Genomic DNA, 17,850 nt, shown 5'->3' with positions numbered 1-17,850 from the left:
AAGGAAATACCATTTGGTACATACATACACCGCAGCTGTGTAAAAGTCGCAAGTGCGCACATTGAAATACTGGATATTTACAGAGAAAGTGGTTTAACGCGAGCGCAGCGCTAACAGGACCGGACCGGTAAAAGTCACCTCCTCGGCACATATATTCCACCGGTCTCACTCTTAACTTTTTCGCTCGAGTGGCCCCTTGCGGCCGTTAGGAAAAAATACACAAATTAGCCGGCTCACCGCATAATTAGCCTCAGGGTTGAAAGAGTGTGAAAAAAGTCGCGGCTTATAGGCTGGAAACTGAGGTAAATTTGTATCTTTTCTAAAAATTAAGACATACAAGGAAGAATGGGGAACATTTTCAAATTGCCATTCCCACTCCCCATGGAGGTTGGTTTTGGTTTTCAAGGGTGACACGGTTGGCTCAGCAGCCCCTGTGCTACTATGCCTGTTCATATTAATGTTTTCATTAGTCATTTTACTGCAGTGTAGTCATCATGAGTATACTTCATGAGTTTCTTTTGTTTGAATGTTCTTCCATCCATCCATTTTCTTTGCCGCTTATCCTCACAAAGGTCGAGTGCTGGTGCCTATCCCAGCTGTCAACGGGGAGGAAGTGGGGTACACCCTGAACTGGTCGTCAGACAATCGCAGCGCACATGGAGACAAAACGTCTGTTTGTGCTTTTTGCACATATGATTGCATACGATTATGCATATGACCCGACAAATTTAGTGTGTACAGGACAACACGTTACTACAAATAGAAAACGTGTACTGCATGTGAAAATATATGTGCGAAATAACTGATTAAAAACATGAATACTGTGATGAATGTGCTATATACTACTACAGTACAACTCGGCATGAAAAAGTTTTTTCAAGTTAAACTCTGGCTGGATTGTTATCTGATCAATCCGACAGGGAGTTGAACTCGAGGTAGCGTTGACAAAAATGACTCGGTATACTTCTGTCCTCAACTAGGCATAGGTTATTTTCTACCGGAGGTATTATAAATAGTCCAAATAATACAGAGTGTACTGCTTTCCCCATGTCCCAAGTATTTTTTTCCCAAATCATACTGCAGGGTCAACACTAGATTATAGAGTCATTGTGTAGGACAATTTAAACGTTAAATTCACAATTGCTCCTTTCTGCCAAATGCGCCGTGGATTTTATTGTCTAATGTTCATTTGCCATTTAGCTTGACTGCGCCGGGCGCCAAAAGGTTAGCCAAGCGGTCAATTTTATTTATTCAACTAAATATAACCGAGAAGGGTTATGGACACTCGCAATTAATCATCGTCCTATCTGCACTCGCACGCGCATTGTTTCCAAATATACCGCCACAGCAGCCGGACGGACCTCCTGAGGCATCCGAGCCTCACGTCATGGCTACAATAAGCGGTGGGGGGGGGGGGGGGGGGGGGCGTCAGCTGTAAATTAAGCAGTGGCCACAGACCCCCGACAAGTGCTTCCAGTGACAATTAAATCCCAGGCTGGGACGAGCAGAGGACAGAGTAAGGACACGGCGGTCCGTGGAACCTTTTAGCAAGTTCACGGGATGTGACCGGCAAAGCTCGCCGGCGCGCTCGCTCCATGTACAGTACGGGAGAATTTATGTCAGTAGGGGGCAGTTGCGAATCTCTTCAGGGGGAAACCTTTACCACGCACAAGAGGTCGGAGATGAGTTATTAGTTTTCCGTTTCATGGCGAGTCATCATACTTGCTAGCTGTCAGGCTACGGTCACACAGAAAAGCGAAAATTAAATTATTTTCACGATTTACTGTCGCCCATCTATCTAGTCAGATTAACATTTTGTAAGAGAAGCTGATAATGGCTGACATAATTCTCAATGGGCTGCTTCAAACTAAAATTGCAGACTTACTGTGCCTTTGTAGGCATAGATCAGTCATTTTTTTGTAAATCTACACATGACGGTCATGCTAACCAAATGTCATGCAATTAAGTGAAGCTGGCCTTGGCTGAATTCAAAATAAATACATAAAACAAAGGTCCACAAGCTGGACAATTTTGGGGATTCACGCAAGGAACTAGTACAAAAGAATCAACATAGCTGGGAAAAAAAAATGGCGACTTATCGTGACGACTTCCACTTGAACTGTAGTGCATCTAGTTGTGAATGTCCAAAAATGACAATGATGATGAACAGATCCGCAAACTTAATGCGGTTAAAATTGCAATTCATTTGGCCGAAGGGATAATAAAAAGGGACCTAAATATTGCATTATTTAATGGTTTGGACCAGTTCTGAGTTCTGAAGTCTCGCAGCATAACTGTGGCTTAACAGGACATAATCGCACTCTGACACGGGGCGAGTGTTGGACCTCTCAAGGGACGTGTGTGCTTAACTTCTTTCATGTTGACGCACATATTGATAGTTTTGTAAATCAGTAAATAGATGTGTATATATATATATAGATATGTATATGTATAAAAATCATGTATTTGCATTTATCAAAGCATTTTCTAAGTGTATTTGCACACAACCTCCTTCAGTTTTTATTTGAATCGAATGTTCAAAAACTGCCGCAGCCTAACTGGGACAGCAAGTGTCAATTAATCAAAACACACACACACAGTCTGCAGCTCTCTCGTATCAATCTCAGGTGGAGTTTTGGAACAATTGGACGCAGCAGAGAGGGAATCCCGGCCAAGGTGACCTCTCCGGGGGCTTTGACCGTGTGATGGAGTCACACTGCAGGACATGTTTTCCACCAAACTACACACACAGACGCACACACAATTAAAGTATAACGCCATTTTCTGTCAGCTGCATCAAAAGTGACTTGGACCTTGGGCAGTTGAGTTATGAGGAGCGTTGCGTTTTATGCTGAGTCATCAAACTTTTCCGCCAAACTATTTTTCAATTAAGTGTTAATTTCATGTTTAGAGTCTTGCGTACTTGGTAGGAATTTGGTCGCAACTGGACAAAATCTGTAGAACAAGTTCCTTCTAAAAGAACCACCTTAAACCAGTGGTTTTCACACTATTTTTGGTCGCCACACCCATTTTAGGAAATTAACTCCATCCACGTGAAATTAGCTAGCACTGAAAATTGTCACAGCACAGTGGATCAGCTGGTAAAGCGTTGGCCTCACAGTTCCGAGATCGCGGGTTCAATCCCGGACCCGCCTGTGTGGAGTTTGCATGTTCTCCCCGTGGCTGTGTGGGTTTTCTCCGGGCACTCCGGTTTCCTCCCACACCCCCAAAAACATGCAACATTAATTGGACACTCGAAATTGCTCCTAGGTGTGATTGTGAGTGCGGCTGTTTGTGTCTATGTTCCCTGCGATTGGCTGGCGACCAGTTCAGGGTGTGCCCAGCCTCCTGCCCGTTGACAGCTGGGATAGGCTCCAGCAATCCCTGTGACCATTGTGAGGATAAGTGGCAAAGAAGATGGATTGATAGACGGATGGATGCTTTCTTTACACTCTAAATTGCCCCTAGGTGTGATTGTGAGTTCGGTGTACCCCGCCTCCTGCCCGTTGACAGCTGGGATAGGCTCCAGCAATACCCCGCGACCCTTGTAAGGATAAGCGACTAAGAAAATAGATGGATGGATGAAAATTGTTAAAAAGGGGGGAAGTGATAGTGGTGAAAATTGTGAACAGAGGGCGGGGGGGTGTTGAAAAATTGATTTGTATTGGTGTCAATTGATTGGCATCAATATCAACGTGGGTTGATATCCATATTTGAATCAATTTCGCTTCAACTTAAGTGGGCGTCAAAGGTATCTTTTATGTACCAAAAAGTTTGTTAAAGACAATTTGTGTATAAATGATGATAGCTACACCCAGAAAGACTTAAAAAAAAAAAAAAAAAAGTAATCAACACACACCGGTAAAGGTTATAAATCGTGAAGTCTATGCGAGTCGACGAGGGCGCGTACTCGCAGGAGATCAAGATGACGCTTTAATTACCTTCAAAAACCGGGCATCTTGAACTTTCATATATATTGATCTTAATTATTTCAGCCCCAGAGGCTTCTACAAACACACAAAGTGAAAACAGAAGACCTCCTCCTCCGCCGCCTCCTCCTCAGACATCTTCTGAAGGAGCTTTGGCTCTCTGGGAGTGGAGGTGTTTCAGGGAAAAACAGCCCGGGGGCACCTGGCAGAGGATTTGACCTGTTCCCTTGCAGTCTGAGGAAGGAAAAAAAAAAAAAAAAAAAAAAAAACACTTTTTTTCCCACACTAGCCACCATTGAAGGGAGCTATAAAGCCCCCCACCCCCACCCCCCTCCAGCCTGATACGGAGGTATAGCACGCGGCCGCCCAACAATCTGGACGTTGTGGCGGCCGACCCGCCCTCTCTGCTCTCTGCTTACCCTGGCGCTCCACAAATAAGATAAATAATAATTAAAAAAAAAAGCCTCGCATGTCTATCAAGGGGGGAGGCGAGTCTTATGGCATCGCAGCTAGTCACGCGATGGTGTGTGTGATGCCGTATTAAGCGGGATATATAATATGCCCCCCCACCCGTGTAAACGTCCCCTCAGTTTCCTTTTAATGAACAGCATCCGGTTTCTCAGCATGCCCCAAAAAAACAACGTGCGCTTCTTAAGGGGACATCCAGCCTTTGAACATGGCCGCCGGTATCGGGAGGAGCGGATCAATGCAAATATCGATACTCAAGTCGCCAATATTGGCCATTATTTCTTTCAAGTCACGGCTTTGAAGCGGGCTGTTATTAGTATAGTGATTTATACTTCATTCCATTCCTTTTTTTTTTTTTTTTTGATGACTGACCACTCAAAAAAAAGTCTCAGTAAGCCGTGCCCAAAAACAGGAAATCCGCCCTTTTGCTTTGAAGTGGTCATTTTAGGGGCAGATTCGCCTTTGCGGTTAATTAAAAAAAAAAACAAAATCCAGCCTCTGAAAACAGTTGCACCTTGGGACACCAAATTTGGTAGACCGTCGATCATGTGTGAACACCGAAAGGTCGCAACAAGCCATGCCTGAAAACACACATTTTGCTTTGAAGACACTGAAGGAGCATTTTGAACATTGCTCCAAACCCCAAAGCCGGTTTCCCCTCAAAAACATCTTCTTTTCCTTTCAGCTTGTCCCGTTAGGGGTCACCACGCCGTGTCATTTCAGATGAACGCATATTTGTTTGCCACAGTTTTACGCCGGATCCACTTGCTGACGCAACCCCTCGGCATTTCGCCGGGGAGAGAAGCTCCCATCCAAGTACCAACCAGGGCCAAACCCGCTTAGACTCTGAGACCTGACGCGATCGGCATTCTCCGGGTAGCGTGGCCGTAAAATAGAATTATTAAATAACTAAGAGATCAGAGTATTTTTGAATAAAGATACGATTCAAGGAGAAAAATTCACAATCTTCCGATTAATAATTGTCAACCTTTTCAATGTGGCCCCATTACTCCAAAAAACTCAAAAGAGTTTGAATTTCTCTTGAATTTCATTTAAAAGTTCTCCACCAGATTAAGCCGATACACACTTAACTTGTTATATGTATGCACTGTATTTATATATATATTTTTTAAAGTACGTACAAAAGAGCCCTAAATGCTAAGCGGATGCATACGTACGTTACCGGACCCAAAAGCTAAAGACTTTGTAAAACACAACAAAGATGCAAGTGAAAACTACTGTATTGCAATTGTCCTTCTTGGTTTTTAGTGTTAGTGTTGTCCGCTCAACAACATGAAATTTGGTAATCGTGGGGATCATCGGCAGACCCACAAAAAGGTCTCTAGAAGGAAAGTCTTCAGAAGCTACCTCCTAAAATACACAGGAGGGCTGCTATTTTGCTTTAAAGTAGCCATCGTAGGGTTATTTACGCAAAACAAATCTCGTCCCAAGATGGCACGGTGACTTACTGGTTAGCACATCTGCCTCACAGTTCTGAGGAACCAGGTTCAAATATCACCTCCCCTATGTGGGGTCTGCATGTTCTCCCCATTTCCTCCTACATTCCCAAAAACATGTCCAGTAGGTTGAGTGATAACTCCAAATTGTCCGTAGGTTTCAACGTAAGCGCAAATGGTCGTCTGTCTATACGCGCCCTGCAACTGGTTGGTGACCAGTTCTGTGAACTACTAGCACACTTCAGCCATCGGTACAAGTAACGATTCTTTTCTTGATGCTTCATGTGTACATTAAACTAGTGATTCCCAAACAGTGTGCCGTGAGCGCTCTTCAGGTGTGCGGTGGAAAGTTACCCAATTTTATGTAATTGCTAAAAAAAAAAAACATTTATTTCCAAGAAATAATCATCTATTTATGCCAGTGAGTCACAATGACAGAACAAAAAAATAAAATCCTCTTCTATTAGACGGCAGGAAGTACACACAGTAATTAATCGATCCATTTTTGGTGACATTTACTTTTGTTGGTGTGCAGTGGAATTTTTCCAATTGTAAAATATGTGCCTTGGCGCTATCAAGGTTGGAAATCACAGCACTAAACTACCTGCTAGCAATGTGTATTATCAGAATCATATTTTAATCACATACGCGACATGCTGCATTTTGGAGGGGGCTTTTTGCTGAGAGTGAATATGGAAAACAAAAGTTTGACCATGTAATTTCCAGAAATCAAGTGCATAGTAAATCATTTTTGAAAGTACTCTGTGTGTGGAAAAATGCTCACCATTAGAGGTACGGTAGGTTGTATAATACATATAGATATTTCTTGTCACTTTGGGAAAATGGTATGGACTTTACCAATACTTGCTTTGTTTTCAGTGATGCAGCCGAAAGCAAGTTTATATAAATTTGGAGAGGAATCATTCCTTTCCCTGTGAGATTTTATTATATCCTACGATCTTGGAACACAAAAATATCACCTTTGAGAAATGCTGTTTTTGATTAACAAGCCTAATTAATAAGCTTCAACATAGATATCGATAGTTATTCATCCGGTGCGTTCGCCATCCGCCAGATGAGTCGAGTTGCACTATTTTTAGCACGGAAGTTGGAACACAATTGTGATTGAGGTTAGGGTTCTGAATAAGGGTGAGATGACGCTACGAAACAACGAACATTCAATTACATTTTTAGTATACACGAAAGATAAAACACACAATTCTCCATAGAGTTCGGGCTAGCATAAGAATCAGGGTTGCGATAATTAAATTTTTAATGTCGCGCCTCCGCCCGTGCAAAAACAGAATTCTCTCCAGGTTTATCTGCCATCTCGCAATCCCGTCCACCTTAAAATGAACATTTCTCCCTCCATCGAGAGGGGGTGGGGGGTAAAAAAAAAAAAACAAAAAAAAAAAACACGGGAATTGCTCAGAATTGCTGACGCCGTTTTTCCGCCGCGTTTTCATACTGGAGTCGCGCCAGCCACCGCCGCCGCTCGTGGTGATTTGATGTGAGAAGACGCAGAGATTTTAGAGAAGCATGCAAATCCCCCCCTCCCGAGCCCACCGCACACCCTTGCCCCCACCGCCGCCCTGTAAATCCCGACACTATATCGCCAGCAGCCTGCCGGGAGAGTTTAATATCTGCCGCAGTGATTAAACTGCAAAGGTGAAACCGGCGTTGTAGTAATAAGAAGTGCGCAGCCCGGTGACGGCCGGCGGACGTGGCCTGGGAAAGTGCGGCGCCGTTTTCTGATCTCTGCTCTTCACATGCGATCTGCAACGCTAATATTGATAATTAACGCTCGCCGGCAACAATTCGCTCAATGGTACTTTAGTCATCATCGTGTATTGCATTACTGCGAAAACTGTTTATCAAATTTTGGTGATTTTAACACGAGACGGTCATGTACGAGATAAGAATGCATGTATTTATTTGTTATTCTATTGATACATTATAACAAGATTGCATACAATACTACTGTGTTGAAAATTCTGCCTAAAACAATTTAATTTGTTGAATCTTATTGTGAATGAACACTTACTGAAGTTATTATTAGTAGTAGTTGTAATAAAAGTAAATTTTCAAGTTAAAAAAAAAATAGTCCAAACTTCCAACTTTATTTAAAAGTAAAAATCATTTATTCACCTTGCCAAAAATGTAAGTGCAGTTTCTTTTGAAAGTACATTATTTATTTCACCTTCATATTTGTGTATTTTCTGAATAAAACCTTTCTATATATTTAAGAGAGTAAAAAAAGTAGGCTAAATTTATCACTATAGTATTATGATTGTTGTTGTTTTTGCTTTTTTAAGAATTTTCTTTATTCATCATTCACAAATTTAATTCTCTTAAAGGGAAATTAAATGTGATTATTATGCTTGACCAATTTACACAAAATTTTTGAATGCATGATTTCTTTTTCCTCTCTTTTTGTGTACTTTCTTGAATATTGTGGTATTTCATTTCATTCCAAAAATATATCAAAATATATATTTATTTATTTTGTTTTAATTCTTTGTAAATGATGCATTGATATTCGGGATGCAATTGAGAGAAGTGTCAGAAGTGACAATTTGGTGTTGATCCAGTTTCGGATGATCGGGGCTCCGTGGAGGCCCGTCGTACTGAGCTTTACATTTGACACTATTCCGTTATACGAGCATTTTGCTCCGCATGACTTGTTGACTTCATATCTTGTGCCACTTTGTGGATCTCATCTTTTGAGCGCCGCGTGACTCGGGACCATAAAAAAAAAAAAAAAAAAGTCATCTTGGGAAATAAGCCACTAAAAACAGTTTATCTATTAAAAAACAGTTTATGGGAGACCCGTCGTGGTCTTGCCCCCTTTTTAGCGTGAGGGGCTAAATCCTGCCAGCGAGACGGCTACCGGGCTCTGATCCTCGCTACCGTCTCACTTGAGCTCTCTTGCAAATCTCCTGCCGTGTGATGGCCTTCAACAAAAATGCCCGACGGAGATTTTTTTCTTCTTTCAGATATTACTTTATTATTCTAAAATATGTCCTATGCTAAATTATCTGCACCAAAATTATTCACTCTTACTTCACCGCCACTTTTTTTGTCCTCTTCACATTTCCCATGCAAAAATCCCATTGAATGAATTGAAACTATTTCCAAATCTAATTCATACTTTCATGTTTCTATGATTCAATAGATTCTAACCATTCAATCTATTCTCATCGAATTATTTTTCACCATCTTCAAATTTCCAAATCTTCCATTCTATCTAAATTACCTTTCAGTTAATTCCATAGAATTTTAATTTGGCCTCAAATTTTTAGTAGTCACATCAAATTCCTACAAAAAATTATTATCTATTCGTTGAATTTCCCACTCTGCTGGACTGAGAGGAAAAAGTGGAAAAGAATAATTGGGAGCTTCATCGACACTGATAAGTTAAAAAAATGAGAAGTTATGGACTGGACCCCAATTTGTGGTCTCCTGGCAAAAATTTAAATACGAGTGAGAATTCTGAGTTTGTACACATTCTTATTAAATATCTTGCAATTATGGCCGGTGTGAAATGGTTAATGAGTGAATATTTTTTCAACTATTTTGCCTGCAAGGACCTATGAGTAGCACATGTATTTTTGTAGTCAAGATAATAATATTTCATTTATTGGTGATTTTAATTCTGTTAACCCAAGAGAAAAATCTGATACTTTCAGAAAAGGATATACTTAAAATTTTTGATGATATTAATCCTGCTGCAAATTTGCAAACCCCTGACCGGAAAGGGTTAATTTGTGATTTTATCTTCCATTTTACATCATCCCACGTAATCCTGCAAAATAAAGCAAATGTAAAAGAAAAAAATTCAAATTCAATTTGTAACGGTAAAAAAGTTTTGCTAATTAATCTAATAAAAAAAATACCAATTAGAGGGTGGTATGCCACCTGGAAGATTATTTTAATATCTACATTTACTTATAATTAAATAAAAATTGTCATATTCAAAACAAATTTAATGTGGGAAAAGTGTATTTATATTGGATACTTTTCTTAACTGTCTTAACGGGTGCACACCATCATTTTCAGAGTAATACAAAGACTTTCTTTTTCAGGACTATTCCGCTCATATTTCACACACTTCCATACTGTATGGCGAGTAAGCTTTCGTTCAACATTCAGCTCAAGTTCACGGGGGCAAAGTCAGTCCACACCGCCGCACCCCCTTCTCCCTTCCTCCTTCCCCCTTCAGGGGATGACCTCAGATTTCCTAAGTTGCAAACACTTTGAAAGTTTGTTTTCGGGCCCTCGCAAAGACAACACTTGCCCCTTTTTTTTTTTTTTTTTTTTTTTTTTAAAGCGCCGATGACGACAATGACAGCGCGTGTGTACTTTTGCCGTGTTTGTTCAGATGCTGCGCCCCGCTCTCTCCCAAAAATACCTTTTCGGTCGCCGCCGCTTCTCCTCCGCCTCCTCTCGTCGGTTGAAACGCGATTTCGGAGCCAGATAAGGCAAAAATGTAACCTTAACGTGAACTCGCCGTGACCCCCACCTGACCGACGGCGACGGTCTCACTCCTGAGCTAAATAAGTCCAATGTGTGCCCGAGCGCACAAGCGAACGTTCATTGAGACGACGTCCGCACGGCCCCTCGTTGGTTTTTGATGCTATCGGGAGTTTCATTAGTGCGACTGGAGTGTGCGCCGTGACAACGTCTGAAACTATTGGGATCAGTTTGAGACACCGGCAGACGAACAAGTACAGAATTATGGGGTGTTTGAATATTGTAAATTGCCTTTGGTGTCCTCATCAAAATCATTCAAATATGCCAGAATAATAAAACGCTGAAGTCTTTTTCTAAATGGACAATTACATACACAAAGTAAAATTCACCATTTTGTCATTGGATTATGTGATTTCAGCAAGTTTAACGACTGAGTAAGGAGTGGTTAAATGAAACAAAACCAAAATTCTTTTACATGCTTCTGTTGTCCACAACATCCATCCATCCATCCATCCATTTTCTTTGCCGCTTATCCTCATGAGGGTCTCGGGGAGTGCTAGAGCCTATCCCATCTGTCAACGTGAAGGAGCCGGGGTACACCCAGAAGTGGTTGCCGGCCAATCGCAGGACAAACAGTTGCACTCACAATCATACCTCGGGGCAATTTTGACTGTCCAATTAATGTTGCATGGTATTGGGATGTGGGAGGAAACCGGAGTGCACGGAGAAAACCCACGCAGGCACAAGAAGAACATGTAAACTCCACACAAGCAGGGCCGGGATCGAACCCGGGTCCTCAGAACTGTGGGGCCAACGCTTTACCAGCTGACCCACCGTGCCGCCCGTCCAGAACATTTGATTTTTTAAAAATAAAGTCATTTTGATCATCCCACAACCCTTGTGAGAATAAGCAGCTCAAAAATAGGAATGGTTGGATTTTAATCTTTTACATTCTATTTTCATATCCATAATGAACATTTAGCACAGCTGACTGAAATTGCAGTCCACACCGTCACAAAAGCAAAACAGAAATGACAGTAACCATCTCATCACACTAGTATCGATCCGATACCTGGTATCGATACTATCGTTATTTGGATCGATCTGCCCACCACTAAGCAAGACGGAATGATCCATCAAGTTACATTTTTTTGGGGGGAGAGGGAAGAGGGGCATGCATGGCTTTCATTATTTCATTGTATGCACAGTCATATAATGACAAAGGCTTTTGATTGATTTATAAAGACGTTTTGATCATGCCCATATGATCAAAAATGATGCCCTACCTTTGACCTTTTGGAGGACGAGATGGGGTGCGCCATCTCTTTTTGAGATGTCGGAAGGGGTGCATGGCTAACACGGTTTGGGAAATGTTGATTTGTGCGATCTACTCATGCCCGCATGATGAAAAATTATGCCTTTCCCGGAAATACATGTCTAAAAATTTGAAAAAAATCTGGAATTTTTGGAGGGTGCCTGAAGTAAACAAAGAAAGGGGCGCTGTCTCTTTATGGGATACTGAAGCGCTGCACGGCAGAAAGATGGTGTGCCGCTGCCGGGATATTGAACACATTTGGAACGTGTTTGTAAGGTTAAAAAAAAAAAAAATTCCTTTAAATAACCTTTAGCTTGGGGTATTGTTTAAAAATTCCAAAAGCATATTAAAATGTGTACTCGTTGGCAAAGTTCACAAATTTTGGAAAGGAACTAGTGCACAAGAGGTGTGGTGTCTGAAATTGGTGGAAAAAGAAACTAAAACGGATCTCTGTCAGTCAAATCCATCACGTGAGCCGTCACTTTGTGTTCGCAGGACTCTCTCCTCGGTGTTTTTGCAAAAACAGATCCAATTGCTGCTCAAACATTGGGCTGCTGCGGCTTTTGATAACAACTCAATAATTCAAAACAAATGATGGCAGCCTTTGATGAGAGCACTTTTATGGGTCAAGGAGACGCACCCCGGCCGCTGACATCTGGTGGATTTTATCTCCTTGAACTTTATCCTCCCCAAAAAAATTTACTGGCTCTCTCAGACGACGGAGGTGTGTTCAGAGGCGGACCGAAGGACGGATGGGTGGACGGCACGGCGTAATGTCAGACAGCCCCGGTAAAAAGTTTGAAATAAAATAAAATACCCCCCCCCCAAAAAAAAAAAAAGAAATGGATAAAGTTGTTTATTTGAAAAATTGACTTAATGCATAAAAACAAAGTAAAATAAATAAAATGTATCTATTTTTTAAAAAATGCCCCAAAAATCAATTTTATTCTGGCACAATTATTTTTGAAATTCTGGATTTTAAAAAAATTACCTTTAACCTAAAACTGTAATTAAAAAAAATAATAATAATTTGGTTTACCCTATAAGGGGAAAAAATAATTCCTTCATAAATTCTCATTTTTTATATATTTTTTTTAATCTTTGGTAAAATTTTACTTTTAACAGAAAAAAAAGTAAAGCTAAGAAAAAAAAAACATTACATGTAAGGGGAAAATCCTTCACAAAAATTCACTTTCAAAGCTAAAACAGTATTTTAAAAATTCCCTACGAATTCCATGTTTGTGGAAATTTAGCAACATTTTATGATTAAACATGATGATGCCTTTACATGACTGTGTGCGCCATTGTCAGCAAGTTGAAGGGGGTACACAGCAAGATATTGAAAATCAAAGTTTCAGAAACTCGCTTCCCTCGAATATAATTGCAGGATTTTAAACTATACAATGGGATGTTAAACGTGACGGTTTCAAAATAACGATCCTTATATGCGCTTTCATAAACTTCATGAGTGCGAAAAGGTCATCGTGAGAGCGATTACGGGACTAAAGCCCGGATCCGTCTTCTCACTGTACCTCTTAGCAACATGTGTGAACCAAAGACTCCAAGTAACTCAAACCGGGTCTTCTTAATTCTTAAGACCGAGGACTACGAAGGAGACCTCGGGGCCGTGGTCGAAGGAGCTCGCTAAAGCCGCGGCCCGGCCCGGGAGATTCCCAGCCTCTTTAGATGCCTATAACTCATCCTGCCGGCCCGCTTCTGAAGGAAGACGCACCCCCCACCTCCAATCCCAGGGCCTGAAATATCCTTTCAAAGGCCTCCGGCTGGAGACAGATATGTAGGTGTTTTAGATAAGGTCGGAATTGCATTAAAGGCTTTTTCTCCTTGAAAGCCGTCGCTATCTTTTTTCGCCCTTTCCCATAGACTTGAGAGGCGGCCTTAAGCGCTGCGGGACGCTCCGGTGTTTTCTGTGCGTTTGCGGTCAGTTCGCAGCTCATAAAAACGAGGCCCCGTGCAAACCTCGGTGGAAAAAATAAAATAAATAATGCGGAGGGCCGGCGCTGATGCGGAAAAGCTTCATGAGGTTCTGCCCCAAGTTTGGTGGTAATTAAAAAAAAATAAAAAAAACCCACACAACAGGCCGAGAAGCTCTCCGCTGGCGTAATTACAAGGCATCGTGCGCGACAAGTAGACAACTCCGAGTGATTAAATCCCAGAGATGGGAGATTGTTGCCAAATGCCACGGCTAAATTAAAAGCTCCTTCCTCAAACCTCAAAGTGGGACCATTTAAAAAAAAAAAAAAAAAAGTGGGGGAAAGTGTCCCGGAATGAGTATTATGAGGAAGGCCTCCTTGAATTAGCAGTTAGCAAGATTACAAAACAATAAATAAAATACCCATGCACGCCAGTTTCACACTGTCCATCCAAAACTGGCTTAAATTTATTGAGGGGAAGGTATCAGAGTGTGTTTGCAGGAGTTGAGGTGACCGAAAGAATTGCCGGAATCGGACATAGTATTAGATGATGTGACCACAGTGTGACTTTTAACACCCGAGACACGATGCCAGCAACCTTTGAGTTAAAAGCTTTGTACCGAATTATCTGAATGCGCCAACAGCTGCCTTTTTTCAGGGATGGCTTCACAAGACTTTTTTTTGTTGGTGGACTCCTCACAGAGACGTCTACCAAATTTCGTGAAACTGGCTTTGGGGCCCAAGTTTGATTATTTACTAGCAATTCACCAAAATTCATCCAATAATTTGGTCATTGAAAGACCACCGGAAATGACTTAAAAGGGCCAGTACAGGCCAAAATGGTCGACTTCCTATAAGTTTTCAGGTATGGCATCTTGAGAATTTTTTGTTGGTCTAATTATGATACGCCTACCAAATTTCGTGGCGCTGAGTGAAACTGGCTTCGGGGCCCAAATTTGATTATTTGGGAGCAATTCAACCAAATTCATCCGACAAATTTAGTCTTTGAATGACCAACGTAAATGGCTTAAAATGGTCACTTCGGGCCAGAATGGTCAATTTCCTATAAGTTTTCAGGGATGCCTTCTTGAGACTTTTTTTGTTGGTCTCATTATGATACGCAGGCTTGCCAAATTTTATGTTGCTAGGTGAAACTGCCTTCGGGGGGCTGTGTTTGGTAGCAATCACACAAAATCTGGGATGAGTGTGTGTTTGAAGGAATTCTAAATATGGCTGCTCTGGCTCCTTGAGACTTTTTTGTTGGTCTAATTATGATACGCAGGCTTGCCAAATTTTATGTTGCTAGGTGAAAGTGGCTTCGGGGGGCTGTGTTTGGTAGCAATCACACAAAATCTGGGATGAGTGTGTGTTTGAAGGACTTCTAAATATGGCTGCTCTGGTTTCTTGAGACTTTTTTGAGGGTCTACTCATCATAAACAGGCCTTCCAAATTTGATGTTGTCAGTAAAACTGGCTTCAATGTCTGAATTAAAAAAAAAAAAAATCCAGGGGAAGCAACAGACCTAAATTAGAGGGTCAAATGAGCAACCCCTGCCAAATGTATCTTAATATTAGAGGTAATGTTCACTTATAAGTGAGAGGCCTGCCGATTTGGTGACTTTTTCAAGCATGTGAAAGCCCTCAAAATGGAAAAGGAGATCAAGGAACAACAATCTCTAAGTGCTGTGCGGCATATTCATTTTTGCTGGGCGCGCAGCACTGGCGGCGTTCCACCTTCCGTTGGTTGACATTGTAGTTCAATATGATCATTATAGTTAGCATCGCTAAAAGAAGCCATCTAATGGTGGCCTAAAACATGTAACAGCATTCCCGACTTATTCCGTCCTCGCCCGCTCCTCCTCCGAAACTTTCTAATTATACCGGCTGCCTCATTTTCCCCAGCGGACCGACTGTGCGTGTTGTTTATATTCGCCAGCTTAGCGATTAGTCGCCTCGTTCCCTCCAGTGGTGCGCCGCATATAAACCTTCCTCTCCCACAGGGCCCGGCGGCACGCTCCCCCCCCCCCCCCCGACAGGAGCAGCGGCGGCGCGGGAGGCTGGCCGTGAAACCTTTTGTTTTTACCTCGTAAAGCCCGCTTGAATGTAAACTTTAAATTGAATTGAACCATCACGCGCAGCTCCACGCGTAATCCAAGTTCTATGAGACGGGGTGCTCTTTTTGGTACTGAGATGATATTTGATCATCTATTTTTTTATTCTTCCGACTCACGGGGGCACCTAAGCCTCATATGACATGTGATATTTAAATAACTTGTAATATATATCATAATAACATTGGCAGGGCCTTCAACAACAGAAAAGAATCCAGCAGACTTCCCCAAATAGTCTCTTTTAAGTTTTTTACCACACTACTGAACAGATGATCTTGAATTTCATTGTTATTATTGAAATTTGGGGAAAAGGTTAAACACTGTCATTGGCACATTACAATAAAAAAAATACACAACATATTTTGATTAAACAAAAAATAGATGTTTAAAAAAACACCTGAAATTCATACAATAGAAATGAAATCCATTTTTCTATCCCCCAACCCTCACAAGGGTTGCGGATATAATCAATGTTAAAAATGACTAAAATTGCCATTCATTTATTGCCAAAATGAAGCAAATTACGATGTTGACAAAAAACAACGCATACAGCCTATTGATTCGTCTCCTGAAAGGTGCCTTGGCCACGTAACTGAAGCTGATAAAAAAATCTCAGTTAATATTTCATCTGAGAGGTTGCGCCTTAGTAGCTGCTACCGTTTTGGCTAGCAACAGGTTTCAAAATTGCTTTCATGCGTGTTCCTGCTCTCAAGTGTCTTTCTTCAAGCATGAGGGAGACGCAGTGCGCAGAAAGCAAAACTTAAATATTCGTAAACCGAGATACTGGCCAAAATAATAGCTTGCGTATCTCACGCTGGGGTAATTACAGACGAGCGGGCCCAGAGCCCTGTTAGACACGGGACCGACTTTGGGGCGAGCTGGGAGAGAAGTCGACAAAATAAAAAGACACGGCCGCTAGCTTCCGATGAAGTCGTACACGAGATTACCGAGCGAGGCGTTTAATCTGATCTATTCACCTCTAAGGCGTCCTCTGTTCCAAAGCTCTCTGAGGTAGGACTGTCTTCCTTTTCGTACCTTTTTTTTTTTTTTTTCCACCCATCCTTCAGTGTTGTTTAGCTGAGGTTTACTCATCGAGCAGCCCGGTTTGGTCCGGCCTAGGCAGAGATTAAGACAAATTCTGATAAGGAGTGGAAGTTGACTCTGGGCATCAAGGAGGATTAATGTGTAGCCGTGTGTTTGTGTGTGTGGCGGAGGGGCCTTCTCGGCAAGCCCCGCATTAATCCGAAATTAGTCGAAAAGATCAGCTGCGGCCACCGCGGCGAACCTCGCGGGGGGGGGGGGGGTCTAATCAAGTCTCACTTTGGGACAATGAGCGCCTGGGAAGGTCAATGAGGGAGGGGAGGGATTGGTGTGGGTTGTCACGAAGCAGGCAGAGGGTCTTTGATGACCACATGTTTTAATTTAGGAAGGTTTGGAGCACTTAAATCTTTAAAAATTTGCTTGTGTTATTGTTCTGTGTCACACATCCAAGCATGAGAAGGATAAGTCATTATTTGTTGTTGTTGCTATGCTAATATAACACAAGAGGAAAAGTTGAATCCAAAAACTTTGAAAATGTGCCACGGTTTTGCCTGGTTGAAATATTTGTTCTTGGTTAGAGTTTCGGTTTTCCACTGTAACACGACGCAAATTGTGGTAAGGCCTTCGGTTCCTATTTAAAACCTTAAAACTTTGTCAGAAGTCTGTCATGTCCCCCTCCCCGTTTCATAAACACTTGCTGCCGACCAAAATTTCTGGTGCACTGCGCTCACGTTTTAAAAAATAACATGAAAAATATAATTGAAATGAATAAAAATTGCTGAGCCACAATGCAAAAACTGGTCTTTCAAAAAATAGGGAAAAGTTACAAAATTAGAAATATGAATTCTTGAATTTAAGCAAAAGTTTCACAAGGCACAACTTCTTGAATCAAATTAACCGGGAAAAAAATGTGCATTTATATGACCTACATCTATAGAATATTAATTTTAAATAAACTAATTCAGTTGTAAAAATCTTAAGAGGTTACAGTATAAACATTGTCATTTTTCAGAAAGAATAAATGTTTAGAGCAAGTATAATGTTCTTGTTGTAAGAAAAAAATTCTAAAAAATAAAATTTGTGTTGCGTATTTGCATTATAACATCACAGAAATTGTGGTCAGGCC

General features: G+C 41.4%; 1 protein-coding gene across 3 annotated transcripts in view; it reads right to left on the bottom strand.

Moving 5' to 3' along the window:
* LOC133508782 (uncharacterized) overlaps nucleotides 1-17,850 on the bottom strand; it is a 204,386-nt gene that overhangs the window by 143,137 nt on the left and 43,399 nt on the right. Inside the window, exon 1 of one of the 3 annotated variants that reach the window (XM_061835198.1) lies at nucleotides 3,942-3,984. The exons of the other annotated variants lie outside the window; for them this stretch is intronic. Within the exon in view, the coding sequence (XP_061691182.1) occupies nucleotides 3,942-3,971 (30 nt within the window). The 5' untranslated portion in view covers nucleotides 3,972-3,984. Of the gene's footprint in view, nucleotides 1-3,941; nucleotides 3,985-17,850 lie in introns of those variants that run through there. 3 annotated transcript variants of the gene reach the window in all.

This window comes from Syngnathoides biaculeatus, chromosome 11 (assembly GCF_019802595.1).
Source record: "Syngnathoides biaculeatus isolate LvHL_M chromosome 11, ASM1980259v1, whole genome shotgun sequence".
Lineage (NCBI taxonomy): Eukaryota > Metazoa > Chordata > Actinopteri > Syngnathiformes > Syngnathidae > Syngnathoides > Syngnathoides biaculeatus.
This window is presented reverse-complemented; position numbering and strand designations above follow the sequence as displayed.